We start from the raw sequence: 16,943 nt of genomic DNA, 5'->3' as shown, positions 1-16,943 counted from the left end.
GAACTGAGAGGCACCTTAGCCACAACATACACTGCTGCACTTTCTCTCTTCCCTTAAAAATTAGTATTTACTGCTTTATTGATTTTACTTAAGGTTCTGTTTTCTGTCTGAAAAACTCCTACAACATCCTGTCAAACAAGAGATTGCAAAAACCACTTTGGATTTGATGCTGTGTGATTGCTTAACAGCTGGGGAGCCCACGTGAGCCCACTTCAAGCTGCAGAAACACAACCCTTATACCAAGCAACAAGGTGTACCCTAATCCATACAGGGCTGGCAACACAGAAGACTACTGAAGATAAGAGTTTGTGGCTGTCTACAATTCCTTTTCTTCTGTTGCATGTAGACTCAGACCAGCCATTGACCCTCATAGTAACCTTTGCATGTCACTCTTTATTCCTGCCTGGAATGATTCCACAGGGTCAGTGATTGTATTTAGCATTGATTTCAATCAGTTTAGCAGACCTTCAAAAAAGGACATAAATTTGAATCCAGTGCACCAGAAAATCATCACTATTGTGTCAGATTGGCCATATAGGCTGTAGTTTTAGTTTGCAAATGTACAAGCTTACCAGTCTGCATTGCAGCTGTGCACTTAAAATCTGGGATATTCAAAATACATGACAGGATATTGATCTAGAAACAAAGAATTTTGTGATTTTTTTATTATTTTTTTTCCCCACTTATCTTGTGCTTAGGTCTGTGAGTTCAAAGCCAATAAGAACAGTGCATTGACTATGTTGAATTTCTGCTGTGAGAAACTTAGGTGCAGTCAGCTTGTGTAAAGATTATGCATCACATTGGCTGTTTAGGAGGGCTTGTCTTCTTTAATATAATGTTATAATACGAAAAAATGTTCTAATGCATTTAGATGTGAGCTAGCTTGTAGCTAACAAATTTGATTAAGCAATGAAATAAGTTTTGTTTGCACATCTTGACAAGAACTGACAAAGTGAGCAAATAAAGCATTTCTCTCAAGCCTGTAAGCTGAGAAATGTCTTAGGAAAGCAAGTATCTGAAATAGACTCTAAAATGTCTGGCAGTATACTCTCTAGAATTTCTGTCTAAATGAATGACTAAGATGCTTGAGAGCACACTTAGTGTTTTCATAATCCTTTACCAGGAACAGGTGCCTATTCTGTCCGCTCTGATGATTTATCAAGTGAAAAATGATCAATATATCTATATGTGTTCCTTCATAATGTCTAAAATTAAAAATGTTCTTGAGGAAAACTTGTGCCATGTATACACCTAAGGAGCAATGAGTAATCATTACAACCACTCTTTTTCACAATCTACAGACTGCAAAATAGTAAAATGTGAAAATATTTTTATTTTTCTTTCCTGGTAGATGTCCGTAGAAGAACAATTTATGAGTACCACAGGGTGGAGCTACAAATGTCAAAGATTACCAATCTCTCAGCTGTTGAAATGATACCTCTTCCAAGTAAGTAAAACATAACGTGGACAGGAGCCAGATCTGGGAAGGACACCCCCACTGCCCTCCCAGCAACACACACCCAATTTTAAATATTTTGTTTCATCTGTGAGCTTGGAATCACAGACAGATTCATTTACCCTCTCAGATTTATTCCCAAGATGGATGATGCATTATCCAGTGCATCTTCATGTATCTCGAGTTAGTTTATAGGTATGTAACTCCCAGCAGGTTTTGAATGAAATTTGTGCCAAATCATTTTTTTTAGAAGAATTATTATATTGACTTTAAATTTGTTTCCTCAAGAAAAAAGAACAGTTTTCATGCTTGCAAGGCAAACACAAATTCTTTTGTGTGCTGTGCATCACATTGCAAAGAATATTCCCAAACACATTTTGCAGTTCATCTGCCTCTTTTGTCCAAGGTAAAACTACATTGTTTAGAAATCTCTGGGTTTAACTGCCAGCTGTACTACTGTGAAAAAAATGGAAACAGCTATTTTTCTTTTTTTTAATCTAATTGTAGTTCTTGCACACTTTCCTGCCAGTCATATTATCTGCTTGTGTCTGAATGTTAGCAACACCAAGGAAAGTGGAGCCAGGGAAGAAGGAGATTTAAGGAAATATTTAGTATTTGACAAAAAGGTAAAGATTTAGCAATGCAACTCAATGAACAAATGTAGAAGTCGGAATACATATAAAAATGGAATCCTACAGATAAAATACACCTTTACGCATACAGTTGTGCAGTGCATTGTAATAGACTGGTTTTATTACCTTATTTTGGGCATGTGAACCTGCTGAGTCCCTAAATATATATACATGTATTATCAGAAGATGTATCCTTTTGTGCTTTTTATGAGAATTATGTGTGACACTAATGTAATAATTTGTGTGTTTGTTTATGTCCCAGCTTGTCTCCAGTTTACCAGCTGTGGTCCCTGTGTCACTGCCCAGATTGGATTCAACTGCAGCTGGTGCAGTAAACTCCAAAGGTAAAGAGAAGGATTTTTTCTTTTTTTGCATGGGCTGTGCTCAAAGGATATCCAATAACATTGCCTAAAGGTTATTCAGCATAAAGGGTTGCTATATTTAGGTCTTACATACACCACATGTCAGGTGTGATCACTAGCAACACATCATTGTACCATTTCACTTCAGCAAAGAAAACAGGCAAGAATAGTCAATATAGTTGTTTTGGGAGTTAAACCTTTTTTCCTATTTCCTCAACCCTACTTTAAAATCCTCTTGAAGGAGAACAAGGAGTAGAAATCATAACAGAAGTCACATTTTCTCCCTGTATCCCTAGCTTCATCAAAAATAGCTTAACCACAGAGAGGCAGAGTGGTAATGTAACTGTAAAGACATACTTGTACTCATTACAGTAGGGAAACCGACACATCCAAAGAGTCAATACTTAGTGGGAAAGTTGGGTCTCCTCAACCTCTCTGTGCCACGTTGATGAGGACAGTCAAGTCAATAGCAGGAGCGATTTAGAGTCTGTGGAGCAGCTGGAGCATAGACAGCAAAATGGAAACTTTGCAGCTGTAGCTTTTCCAAAAAGTTCTTCACTCACTGACCTTCACTGACCTTCATAACAAGCATTTATTTAACACCAGTTCTCTGATACAAAATGCAGTATCATAATGGGTATTCATTGTTGTTGTGTTTTTCAACCCTGGTGATTAGTTTCAGAAATGCTATGTATAAAATGGATGCATAATTAAAGGTGGGAAGGCTATTAGCATTCTAAAATAGTGCTATAATTTGAACTGGTAAAGAACTGATAAATAGCTGGAGAACGTGGTATGGAATTAGGAACTTGGGGTCACTTTTATTGTTTTCTTAAGCTTCGACTCCTGTAACAAGTCATTTGAAAAGTCACTGTTCTCAGTTTGTTTTGCAAAAGCCTCTTTTTAGTGGAATTAGAGCTAAATGAAATCATGGCACAGGAAACAAATCAAGCATCTTCAAGAGTTAGGATACCTGTAGAAAACTGTTCCAAGCAAGCATGAACAGATCTTGCTTGCTGTAGCCAATTTCTTGCTTTCAAGCATTCCTTGATTCTCCTTCCATTAACAAATGTTGTAGCACTGAGTTTCTGTTGGCACTGGTTTGAGCAAGTTCTGTTGCTTTGCGGCCAGTGTTCTCATTTCTGTTTGCATAAACTCAGTTGTATGGTAAAGTTCAGACTTCTTAGGGAGAACAGGCAAGCCATGAGATCCTTTGTGGTTTTCTGTAGTTTATGAATAACTGAGTTTTCTGGAATTGCTGGAAAATCTTTTTCACTCACTGAGGCACAAATTCACTCTGGAGGACTAAAAGAGTTTTGTCCTTCACCTTTATCAGGAAGTCACACCAGGCATGTAGCGGCACTGTGTTCCCTTCCACATACTTCGGTGAATTTGTGGCTGCCCCTTCACAACTGGCAAGGTGTAATTTACTGCTGAAAAATATACAGTCTCAACACACCTGTCTCTAGTCAATTTTTTTTGGAAAAAAATCTTGCTTTTTACTTTGCCTGTGAAGATTACACTGCAAAGATAAACCTACTGTGAGGCAGTCCTGTTTCCCAAAAACAGCTGGCTCCATGCTGCAGCATGATTGTGCCTTTGACAAGCTGCAGAAGATAGACTGAACAGTTTTATTGCTGTTAATTAGCCCATTACTGCCAGTAGTGAGACTGTCATTTCATGCAGCCTGTGTTTGGACATTGTTTGACTAGCAGCAAAAGCAGGCGCTGAAGTCAGTTCCTTAAAAAAAGGATGGATCCAGAAAAGCAAACTAAGATTTTGCCTCTACATGGGAATTTCAGTAGTTTGAAAACAGTCATACCACCCAATTTGCATCTATAAAGAGAGTGATATTCAGCCAATATGAATATAAATATGAGTGATATTCAGGTTTAAACAAATGGAGAAGTGTGTATAGAATCATAAAATAGTTCAGAGTGGAAGGATGCACTAGAGGTCATCTAGTCTAGCCTCCCACTCAAAACAAGGCCAGCTGTGAGATCAGATCAGTTTGTTCATTACTTTGTTCAGCTGGGTCTTGAAAATCTCTGAAGCTACGGTCCAGTCCCTTGAACATCTTAATTTTATACTAGATTTTACACCTTATTTTTTAAATTGTTATGTCCTCTGGAAACATGGCTTTGGTGATGATGTCTGCCTCAGGTCCCATTGCCTTTCTTGCCTGCTGGCTTCCAGCTTCTGAAGTGAGTGGCTTATTTCAACTAATTCAGTTCTACAAAGAAACAGATCTGAAATAATGATTGGGTAGATGTTTTGTGAAAAGAGGCAACTTGCTTTCCAAAATGTGAAGACTGAGCATTTACTTAGCTAGGGTAAATTACACTGCAGGATCGTTGTGATCAGGACTCATTCTTGTGTCAACTTTGACAATTTTCTGCTGCCTACCAGTTTCTGGATACTCTTGCCTGCCTTCTAGTTGAGTGCCTCTCTTCTTTTACCTCAGTGTTCCTCAGCGTGTGTATTCATTTTAGGGAGATACAGAAAAAGCCTTATACCATTCTCAGTGGAGATGTCTGGATCACAGGAGAGTACCATCATTTACTTCAGTACCACATTGTGGTTCTGCTCCCCTCAAAAATAAATTCTCTGTATTAATATGTTCTTTTTGCATGTGATAAAAAAGTACTTTCTCAACAAGAAAATCTAACTTTCCTGGTTAAAAGTCATAAAGGATAGAAAGTTGTGTGTTCTTTCATCACAGTGCTCCACCTTTTTTTGTGTCACTGCTCTTTAGTCACCAGCCTTGTAAACCAACCTGACTTTTATCTCCTGTCATGATATGCATTGCTCTGCTGCAGCAGAATAAAATCTGCTTGGAAAAAACAAGTGTAAAGCATTACATGAAGTATTAACTTAGACATTTCAGCAGTGCCTAGAGTACAAAGAAAATTAATATTTACAGTCCACTTTCAGTGAGTGCTCATAGGGGTTTTTGAAGTAAGCAGGAGCTTAGGAATGCCCGAGTAGTGCTTCTGGGTTGCAAAGATGGCTGGACACACTAGTCCAGGAGGTGAGAATCCAAAACATGTCTCTCTTGGCTGTGGACAAAGCCCAGGGTGGGGAGGCAATTAGCCTTTGGTGCAAAAGCCTGAAGAAGACTTTGAACTTGATAGTGACAGGTTTCCAGTGTGGCAATAATCTACCAGCCAATCTAGTGCTCTGATTTCTGCAGAGGGAGGATGCCCGTTTGCTAGTAAGGAGACTGTTAGGGAGCAATGAGGGTCAGATAAGACTGTAACAAACATTCATGTTCCTCCTTTGGTGCCGCAGTAGCACTTTGGTACTTTGGTACTCTGGTACTCTAAAGTGAGATCTCCCAGAGCAGAAAGACTTCCATGTGGGTAACGAGCAAACATGTATCCAGTAGGAAACAAAACTCTATGCCAATTCTCCAACGTTTTTATCTCAAGAAGTTATGACCCCATTTAGCCAGAGCAACATTACTACCAGGAACAGCATCTTGTATATTTTTTTTCCTTGCATAAAATTTAAACCATATACTGAATCATTTACACAACAAAGTACAGTTGTTGGAAAAACATACATTTTATGTGAAACCTGTAACTGCACAAGGAAAATTGACCAACAGAGCCATTGCAGAATAACTGTACTCCCCCATGTGGGCAATCTGTGTTGGAATGAAAATAACTTTATTCTACAACAGTGGGTTGTTTCCTACCTGTTACTTCAGCCCAGCTGCTGTGCAAACTCTGCATTCCTGGGAGAGGCAGGTTCTTCTTACAGGTGATTCAGTGCAAAATCTTCTATTCCTGTCACTGTCTACAAGCTTAAATCACAGTTTCCCTTTTCATAAGGGATCATCAAACTATCCACTCTGAAATCCAATATGACGTATGTCATACAGTTTCGTCATGACTAAAGCAAAGGCACATCATTTTCTTTTGACTTGAGCAGATGGAGGATCCCCCTAGGAGCTAATATTTTTTTTTTAACTATGTATGTTTCATAACTGTTCCACAAGTAAAAGGGACTAACTATAAATAATGTAAGTTAAGATGGTATCATAGCTTTCTCCTACACAAGGATCTCTGTCTCTAAAATGACAAAAACACTGAGCATCTGTCTCATAGTAGTCACCTGTGGCTGAAACTTGGATTATTTGCTCTTCATTATCTTTGACTTCCCAGCATGTAAAAGCTGGAAGAATTCATTAAAGTTAGATCTGTTTATATCATTTTGTCATGCTTCTGATGTTTATATACTCTAGGCACTTGGTATAGCCTGCATGTTAGAGATGCCATTTTCTAGGAAAGTTTTTGGAAGCTTTAAGGCAACTTTGCTGTTATTTTATAGGTTCAATTTGTACAACTTGCTCACATTACTGAAATAGCAATTTCCCTTGGAAATATTTGGAGTTAATTGCCCAAGAAATAAATTGTTTATTAACTTTAGAAGAGTTGGCACTGAAATAGAATGGAATTATGATGCTTAAATCATCAAGGAATTTTTAAAAGCCACCTTTATACAAAGTTTTGAAAAGATTTATGTTCAGATTCTGTCAATATTGATGTTTTTGTTTTGATGAACTTCAGGAAAGTCTCAGATTTCAGCAGTGAACTGATAGTGATATTTCCATGAGTTCAGAAATAAGCAGGCAAAGAGCAGTCTTTCAGTCTGTGTATGCTGGAGACTTGGGTTTTGAATGTGTCTCATGCTTTACTTTGTTAACACAGGATAAAAGTGTCTCTCAATCCTTGCAGCATCCTTCAGGTTTAGTGTAGTACTAGCATCCCCACACTGGAGATAGGGAACTGTAGTCCTGAAGGACTAAGGGCAGTAGTTGCAAGCAATTTAGATGATAGTTTTATTCAGCTGTCACTGTTGGTACCTATATTGAAATTTTAAATCCACAAAACTGGCTGCCTTATGCCAAGGGCACCCAAAAGCCCTAACAGCTGGATCCACAAGGGTGTTTTGCTGGCTAGTCAGCACTTAGGTTATCAAGGGAAGTTATGCAGAATAGGAGGGCAGTACTAAAAGTACTTTTCACCAAACTCTTAAATATCTAAGACCACAAAGGTCCCTAGGGCTCAAACACTGAAGAAATACGTACAGCTGACTGAGTCTAAGCAGGGCTCAGCAGGGAAGTCCCTGAGCCCCATGAAACTCCTTTACTCATGTATGACACTGCCCTTTACACAACAGTCTCATAATGATCAGAGAATGCCCTGAGGCGGGGTGAGGGGAGTGTTGTCCTCTGAACCCATCACACCCTGAAGGGTGACCTATTAGATGTCAAGGTTCTTACGCCTGAGCACTGAAACTCATACCCCCTTGGCATGGATCCAGCTCACAGCAGCTCCACTACCCACAGAGTAGTGGCTGCCTGGAGACTTGGGGTCAGCTCCTGCCACTGCTGACCAGGCAGCCCTGCTGGGGGCTTTGCCAGGTCTGCAAGGGAAAAGAGACTGAGCTTTGGGAGTCCAGTTCACAATAAAATCTTGCCCACGTTAAGTGATTAAATGCACTTTTATCCTTGAGAGTCTCTGTTTTCCAGACTATGCATTGAATACTCTGGTTTGAAATCATACAATCTTACAAGTTTATGGTATTGAGCCATGGAGTGCAAACACCCAGTTTGAGAAGTGTCCTGAAATGCACAAATTCCTGTATTGGACTTCCTATGTGTAGTGATGAGCCAGGACACTCCATGCACTCTAGGCAGTTATTCTGTCTATGTGTGTGTGCAAAGCTCCCAAAGTTTGTTGTACTCTTTAATCCTGAAAAAGATGAAAGAATACCATTTGTGATACATTTCACTTCAGTGCTTAATCCTATATGCCAGCAGTAGCATTAGTTTTGTAAACTAAAAGGTTACGGCTCGTTTTTATGGCATGCATTCTGAGCAAAGTGAAAAATCAGATGTGTTTGGGAACAGTAGAAGTAATGAGATTTAAGTCTTGATACTTCTAATCTTTTATTATGATAATCACAGTTCTCATCTAAGCAGGTAATAAACAACTTTTTTTGTATTCCATGCTGATTAGCTGGAAGGCAGGGAAGGGAAAATCTTTAGATGCTTGCAGTTCTTAAGAAATTATTTTACAGTTGAAATATGAAGTGACAGTTTTTCACAGTGCCCTTATGGTAATTGAGATAAAAAATGGTTGCCTGTTATTTGTCTTCTGAACTTCTGGGCAAGTTTGAAATGTCTTGTTTGTTAATTCTTCCTTTAGAAAGAAATTGGAAGCATATGTAGTTAACTTTCAAATCTGAGTTCATGTCTGGGAATTTTTAATATGAGGAGAAAGAGAGTTATGGTTTTGGGTTTTTGTTTTTTCTGTATGTCCCACCTGACAAGACCTAGATTCATAAAATCTGTGTTGAATCAAATATTCTACTATAAGTAAATGTCTTATGTAATCTGACATATTTGTCAACTGAGCAAAGCACCACCCATACAGAATTACAAAAAAAAAAGCACACAGAAATAATTATCATACTATCTGACTATATAACCCCCCTGATTTACAAAAGAAAATAATTAAATCCAAATAATAAACAGTGTCTTTCTCCACACATTGCTCAGTTTGGTATCTACATTTCCCTCAACTTTTATTTGATTGCTGACACCATAATGAAGGTTGTAGATTGGATTATGGAGCCAGGAAAGGTAATGGGTAAGTTCAGGACCAAAAAAGCTCATTAGCTGAGACTGCAGATACATTAGTTAATTGTGCAGTGAACATGTGGTGAACATCTGCTGTTGTGACATGCTTTGGTCTAAGTTCTTCAGCTTATTGTACCAAATCTATGAAGTTTAAAAAAATATATCTTGAAATCTAGAAGTTTTTAGCTCAAATGTTATAAATACACTTCTCAAAAGCCCTGGAAGTTCTTCTTATGCGAAGAAATTACAATGAAGGCATAGAACTGAAGTTACTGTTGGTTTGATGGGTGTTTGAGGTAACAAGCTTGGACATTGCAGTGGAAGGTGGCAAAACAGTACAGTGCAAGGAAGAAAGTTTTACCTTGTGACCCTGGAAATATTTTTATTCCTGTCCCTACATTCATAAGCAACCATTTGTAGAGCTCAATTTTTATTCATAGAATCATGGAATACTTTGGGTTGGAAGGGACCTTTAAATGTCATCTAGTCCAGTCCCACTGCAATGAGCAGGGACATCTTCAAGTAGATCAGGTTGCTCCGAGCCTCATTCAGTCTGACCTTGAATGTTTCCAGGGATGGGGCATCTACCACCTCTCTGGGCAACCTGTTCCAGTGTTTCACCACACTCATAAAAAAAATCCTTCCCTATATCTAGTCTAAATCTACCTTCTTTTGCTTTAAAACAATTAGCCCTTTTCCTATTTCGACAGGCCCAGCTAAAGTCTGTCCCCATCTTTCTTATAGGCCCCCTTTATGTACTGGAAGGCAGCTCCCAGGTCTCCCTGGAGCCTTCTCTTCTCCAGGCTGAACAACCCCAACTCTTCCAGCCTGTCTTCTTAGGAGAGAGTTCCATCCCTCTGTTCCATTTTTGTGGCTCTTCTCTGGACCTGTTCCAACAGGTCCCTGTCTTTCCTGTGCTGAGGACTCCAGAGCCGGATGCAGCACTCCAGGTGGGGTCTCACCACCATGGAGCAGAGGGGTAGAATCACCTTCCTGAACCTGTTGGCCACACTTCTTTTGATGCAGCCCAGGATATGGCTGGTCTTCTGGGCCAGGAGTGCATATTGCTGGCTCATGTCTGGCTTTTCATCCACCAGTACCCCCAAGTTCTTCTCCACAGGGCTGCTCTCAATCCCTTCATTGCCCAGACTGTACCAATACTGAGGGTTGCCCCAATCCAGGTGTACCACCTTGCACTTGGCCTTGTTCAGCCTTATGAGGTTCACATGGGCTCACTTCTTGAGCTTGTCCAGGTCCCTCTGGATGGCATTCTATCCCTCAGGCATGTCAACCACACCACATGGCTTGGTGACATCTGCAAAATTGCTGAGGGTGCACTCAATCCCAACTTATATATCATTGATAAAAATATTAAACAGTACTGGTCCCAGTACAGACCCCGGAGGGACACCACTTGTCACCGATCTCCATCTGGACATTGAGCCATTGACCACTACCCTCTGGATGTGACCATCTAACTAATTCTTCATCCACTGAACAGTCCACCTGTCAAATCCATATCTCCAATTTAAGAGAAGGATCTTATAGGAAACTGTGTCAAAGGCCTTACAGAAGTCCTGACAGATAACATCCATAGCTCTTCCCTTGTCCACTGATGTAGTTGCTCCATCATAGAAGGCCACTAGCTTGGTTCAAATGCTCACTTTTAAGTAGTTCCTCATTTTAACTATTTGAGGATTTAGTTTTCCTTGTTTGTTTGCTTTAGGGGTATTATGTATTTCAATTCCAAATTAAGAGATGGGAGGAAGACTTACTGATTTATACTCAGGCTGTTTTTATCCCAACTCTATTTGACTGGCAGTAGAGTGCTGTTATTACAAAACTGGCCACAGTATCTTAGCCATTGAATTAAAAAATATAAAAAATGAGACATTTGTATGGATTAAGTAAACCACCAGAGGGAGCATATATAATCCAATCAATGTAATAGATTCATATACAAATGACAAGGAAAATCTCATTTTAAATGCTTTAAAGTGGCTAGAGGTTTAAAATATTGTGTATTCTGTAAAATATATTCCGTTCTATCAATCTGTATAACTTCATGAATTTGCTGATCATACTGCTGCTTCAGGCAAAGCAAAAGAAATGTGCCCAGATTCTGCCTGTCTATAGAATTTGTATTCCACTACAGCAGTTCTTTATGCTGGAGTGGTTTTATATGAAAGTATGGCAGAGTCCTAACACCTGGGTCTTAACAAGCAGATTGTTGAGTTACCTCAGATTTACCCTGTGATAAATGAAAAGTAGTATCAGTACTATTTTTCTAAGCTGTATACTGTTTCTTTGCCAGTTTTGAACCTAGCATATTGAAAATCTGAGAAGTAAAAATTCTGGCCCTTTGTCAGAGTTTGATTAAAATGCAACATATTTTTCTTCTGTTTTAAAAGCTGTGTTGAGACAGCAATTGGTCTTTTTGATCAAGTGCAGCAAATGTATCAAAAATGAATGTTTAAATTTGTCAGCCTTGATACATTACTGATAACAATGATATGATAACTAGATCTATACTTTATTAAGCAGAAAATTGCTCCACACCCAACTTCTTCAAATCTTTTCCAAGCTACTTGCTCTTAATTTGACAAGCTAATTTGAACACATGAACTACAAGAAACTGTTAGGAAATTAGCATTCAATAATTGAGAATTTTGTATGCATGGCGAGCCTGATGGGAGGAAAGCAGGAAAAGAAAGTGGCACAGAAGTGCTTAATGAACAAAGCATTTTCTCAAACCAGAGAGAGCCCAGCGATGGTATTGTTTGATGAAAGAAGCCTCACAAGATCGTAGTAATAGATACTCTCAAGTGGCATAGCAGTTCTGTCTAGAAGACAGTGTAAGATTCAGTGAGCCTGAAGGTACATTTAAAAATACATAACGATAAAGATGTACATAACAGTAAAATGTAAAATAACGGTACATTTGAAAGTACTGTTGTAGAACTTGGATGATCCTGAGGTCTTAACATGTTTTTATTGAAAGTTAGCCTGCAGCCAGATGAACTAACTTTTCACTGAGATTGAAACATAGGAAATAAATAGATAAATAGCCTTTCTACATATTTTTAAAAATTTGTGGAATTTGTTAGTAGCTGGATTCCGTGGAATTATTATGGAATTTCTATAATTCCCCTTGAGCACAGATTGGAACAATTCCTATGATTAATACAGATAAACCTAAAAAGTTCAGTCTCTGTACAGAACTCTAGTGAAGATGCAGTAGTTCTCGGAGGCCTAGGACACATTAGAGCAAAACCAGCTAATTCACTAGCTACATTGTGGGACCCACTAGAGTAGGATCATTCCCTTGCATGGTTCAAAGCTAACATCTTAAAATGGACACATACCGCCCAAGAGCTATGAGGAATACTTTTTCAGGGCAAACACCTGAGCTTTTTCCTGCACTAGTACAACTTCATTGTACGAGCTTCCTTCCTCAAGTTTCCTTTCTCCACATGTTCTTCTGCAGTGTTCTCCTTTCTGCTCACTAATGTTCTCAGCAGCCCCAAGCTAGAGAATAAGGCTATCCCTGTCCTACCATTAACAGATTTGATATCTACCCAACTGAATTTGAATACTGCTTTCATGCAGAAACTAGTCAGTTTTCTTGTACCTGCAGCATTAGTCACACACTTTTATATATTTACACCTTGCTTTCTTTTCCTGAATAAGTCAGAACAACATGAGGACAACAGTTATGCTCATAACGGATGAAGATTTTTAAGAAATGCAAGGCTGGGTTACAAAACTTTAAATTATTTCTAGAACATGGGCAGAAGATTGCTACAGTTCTCATCACTCTGAAATCCTAATATTTCAGTGGAAATATTTTCTGTCAGAAGACTGGGAAGCATTTTGAAGTTTCTTAATCTAGATATAAACGTAATGATTTATTTAAGCTACATCACTCACACTACTCATACTGTATATTTGTGTTTCTTACCATATCATTTGCTTCTCAAAATGTGAGATTGGTTTCACTAGCTATTGGTTCCTTTGCCAGAGCTGCTGTTGTGTCTTCTGGAGCTTAGAAACTCTGTTTATTATCTGCTCTGCAGGTTTCTGTGGTATCCAGTTTTGCAGCACAGCATGGCCAAGACATAGATATCACAATCAATTCAAAAAGGACCACTGCCTGGACTGTTTTAATACCTTAATGCAAAGTCTGTCTCATGTAGATCTGTCAGATATATCCCCTTCCTAAGGTGTTTTATTATAAATGCAGGAAGTAGTTATCAAAGATACAATTAAGCACTTAAACCCCGCTGAGAGGAGGGAAAGTGGATATCTATCTGTTATTTGTGCCACTGAGAATATTTACTTTTGCTGATTAATGTGGAAGGAAGATCACAAAATCTGTGTTTGATTTCCATGTTTCATTTCACAGATGCACCTAAGATACCATAGTGATATAACACTAGATAAATAGGTAGGTAGCACAGCTCTTTTCTGTAGAAACTTTTTTTGCAATTCTTTTACATAGTAGTAACTTTTTATTCTCCAAAAAAATATTGGTTTATTAGAACAGTAAGACAAACCCCCACTCAGTTTTTGATGAACCATTTGTATCTGGAACTGCAATGTCTGTGCCAGCCGTAAATCTTTCAAATCTCAACAGAGTTGAGTTCAGACTTAATACCACAGTGTCTGTTTATCCTGAGTGCCACAGCCACAACCATGGGTATTGCCCTGCTCTATTAAACAGGAATTCACTCTGGGATTAGACAGCCATTTGCTGGCAGAACTGAACCATGTTCAGCCACACACCAGCCCCAAATTCTTTTCTGTTTGGTTTCGGTTTCATCTGTTCATTTCTTACATTAATAGCTACTAGTGGAATTTTGGGGTTCAAACATGTTCCTGTTTCACTGGGAAAAGGTGACACTTGCCGGGGAAAGGTGACACTTGCCTGTGAAAGGGCTCTGCGGACAGATGCCTCGGAATGCAATTTATACATATCCTAGACATCTTAAGAAACTTGACTCAGACTTCTGGTCATCGTTCTATGTGATGTGATGGGTTTTCTCAGGACTGAGTTTCTATACCAGGCATCATAGCCTAGATGATTCCCAAATAAATGTCTCACATGGTGGTTTAATGCAAATATTAGGTTTTAACTGTATAATCAGAGGAGTACAAAAAACACACCTCAAAGGAAACAGATTTTCCTGATAACAAATTAAAAGATTTATACTTAAGAACGTGCTCATGCATTACACGTGCAAAACAGTATGCTAATTTTCATGGTGCAGTAATGTGAAATATAGGTAGATGATGATTAGGTGAATACAGAACAGAAATGAGAGCAAGTAGAAAATATAATATAGTTACTTAAACACAAAAATAAAGACTATTTCAAAAACACTGAGAGGGAAGTTACCAGGTAAGGCAGAAATTTTACCTACTTTACCTGAATTCAGAGACAGAGCTTCAAGAAGGATTTGACTATTGGAAATAGTGTGCCTGAGAAATGAGTTGCTGTGTATCTTTTATCAAATATTTGAATGTTCATAAGACAATATTACAGTACCCAGGTACCACCTCCCCATTGTATCCTAAATTGTTGGGATAGATGATAATTTTTTCAGCTGCCCCTTTCTTTCCTTATTCCAAGTGTTTTTATATAAAGTGAAAGAACAGAAACTGAGAACAAAGCATTTCAGAAGACCTCAAGTTCAGGTCAGAAATTCAGGACATGTCTGTGGAGACAGGCAGCCCCAGTTATCACACATCACGCTAAGATACTTTATAGGATGAATAGTAACATACTTTTGTGGAAACATTAGTTTTCTTCCCTTCATATAAGCATCCAACCCACTGCATTACTATGGAGAAATCTGTCTTCCACCAATTTTGTGACTCTCGCTCTTCATTTCATCTGCTTTTATTGCAAGGGAAATAAATAAAACAAGGAAATAAATAAATCAAGTGTCTTAATGGAATCAATGAAGATTTTTTTTAATAGAAGGTTTTTGCACTATATAGCATTTTCTTTTTCTTTACTTTTTCTGTTTTACTTTTTCTGTTTCACTGAAATATAATGCAGCGTGGCAGTCCCAGTCAGATAGTCAGATTTGTTTGATGGTCAGTTTGGTGATTGTACAAAACAGTCACTTGTACAGCTGTAGTTCATCTTCCCATACCAAATGTTCTTTGACATGGAATTACTTGCAAATTAAACAGAGCTTGGGAAGCTTCCTGGGAATTGGAAAAAGATTGTCTGTGCCATTAAACAGTTATGATGTTCTCTGATGTGATTTCAGTCCATACCCTGGAGCACTGTCCAGAACAGTTCCCATGCATGGTGCAGGAGTTGGACTGTTCCAGGGATTATTCCCAGTTGGCAGTTTATGTGCAGCCTCCTTCTTTTGAAGGTTGAGAGAGTTTGCTTGTTCAGGCATAGACCATTCTGTGCCAGCAGTTTTCAGTGCCAAGGAACGTTTCTGGGCATGTTTATTTTACTGGTATAGAAACAGCCAGAATGAGCACAATAGTCTACTTTAACTGCTTTCCAGAAGTGCTAACCTCTTATGGTTGTATTCCTCAATATAAATCTAGTATCACTGAAATAATCTTTTTCTCGTAGCCTCCTAGATATCACTCTTTAAGGAAGGGCTATGAATAAAGTCTTTTTGGTAGCGTAATATTTTAAATTCTACATATTGCTATATACATGTTCCTATGTAATGTTGCCAGAAATTTTTTGGACGAAATCTGAAATCCACATGTGTCTTCATAAAATTTGTAAATCTGAGATTAAGACCTGTTAAGGCAAACTATTCAATTTCTCGACATAGTTTACTGATTCTTTAGAGCATATATATTTTACCAGTCTTTCTGGTCACTTAAAACAGTGGGGACTGTAATATTTCCCTGTAGGAGGTATTCCAAATTTCAGGGAAAGAAATTTAAGTTTTCTCAGTATTATCCCTAAATATCAAAGCTTTTGTGCACCATTACATCTTTAGTTCCTCCTCTATTCAAGTTTATTAACTCTTCCAATATCTGCATTGTCATATAGCATTAAATGAAACCACTTGTTTCCCACCAGATGTCACAACAAATATTAATATGTACAATTAATGAAGAAATTTGAGTCCCACCTGTTCTGTAATTCTTTGGTAATCTGTTTTGCGACTGTTTTTCCTGAGTGTTGACTCCAGAATTTGAATCGTTTCTAGATAAAAAAATGAGATGCAAGTAGAATACTATTTTGGGAAACAAATAACATTCAGAACTTTAAGTTCTTTGAACATAACCAGTTATAAGATGATTCACATCCTTCCTTTCTTTTGCTCTGTAGCTGAAGAATTCACTGAGCCTTTAAGGCAGGTGGTTTATTTAACCCTGATTTGTCCATACTTTCCACAAATGCAGTAGTATGAATATGCAGTTTCAAAACTGTGTATTTCTTTGTGCAGGATGCTTTCCTGTTTCGTTGGCATAGCTTTGTAAGCATATAAACATTGGCTTATGTAGAGTCAGTTTAGCACATTGTGCCTCCTTCTTCTGTGATAACTCCTGCTTCTTTTGACTTCTTACTCATTTAGAGTTGTGAATGAGATACAAAAGCAGCAGTAACCTAGCCTAAACAAAACATCCCTGCATTTCTCTTTTAGCAGCTCAGATGCTGATGCCCACTAGAACTGAAACAGACGTGTTATGTATTGCACAGTTGCTGGGGTTTTCATGTGTGGCAACAGAAATGTAAACAGCCGTATTTCATCCTGTCTTCAGGTACCAGGCCACTTTCATCCTATCTCAAGCACTCTACTTATTTGTGGCATTTTTACGAAGGAGAAAAATCCCACTACAAGTATATG

General features: G+C 38.3%; 1 protein-coding gene across 1 annotated transcript in view; it reads left to right on the top strand.

Moving 5' to 3' along the window:
* Positions 1 to 16,943, top strand: part of PLXDC2 (plexin domain containing 2) — a 271,382-nt gene that overhangs the window by 217,919 nt on the left and 36,520 nt on the right. The window contains exons 8-9 of the mRNA XM_055709000.1: positions 1,352 to 1,447; positions 2,351 to 2,432. Coding sequence (XP_055564975.1) covers positions 1,352 to 1,447; positions 2,351 to 2,432 — 178 coding nt within the window. The remainder of the gene's footprint in view (positions 1 to 1,351; positions 1,448 to 2,350; positions 2,433 to 16,943) is intronic.

Source organism: Falco cherrug, chromosome 4 (genome assembly GCF_023634085.1).
Source record: "Falco cherrug isolate bFalChe1 chromosome 4, bFalChe1.pri, whole genome shotgun sequence".
NCBI classification, from domain to species: domain Eukaryota; kingdom Metazoa; phylum Chordata; class Aves; order Falconiformes; family Falconidae; genus Falco; species Falco cherrug.
Note: the sequence above shows the minus strand (reverse complement) of the source record. Positions and strands in the feature narration are given on the sequence as shown.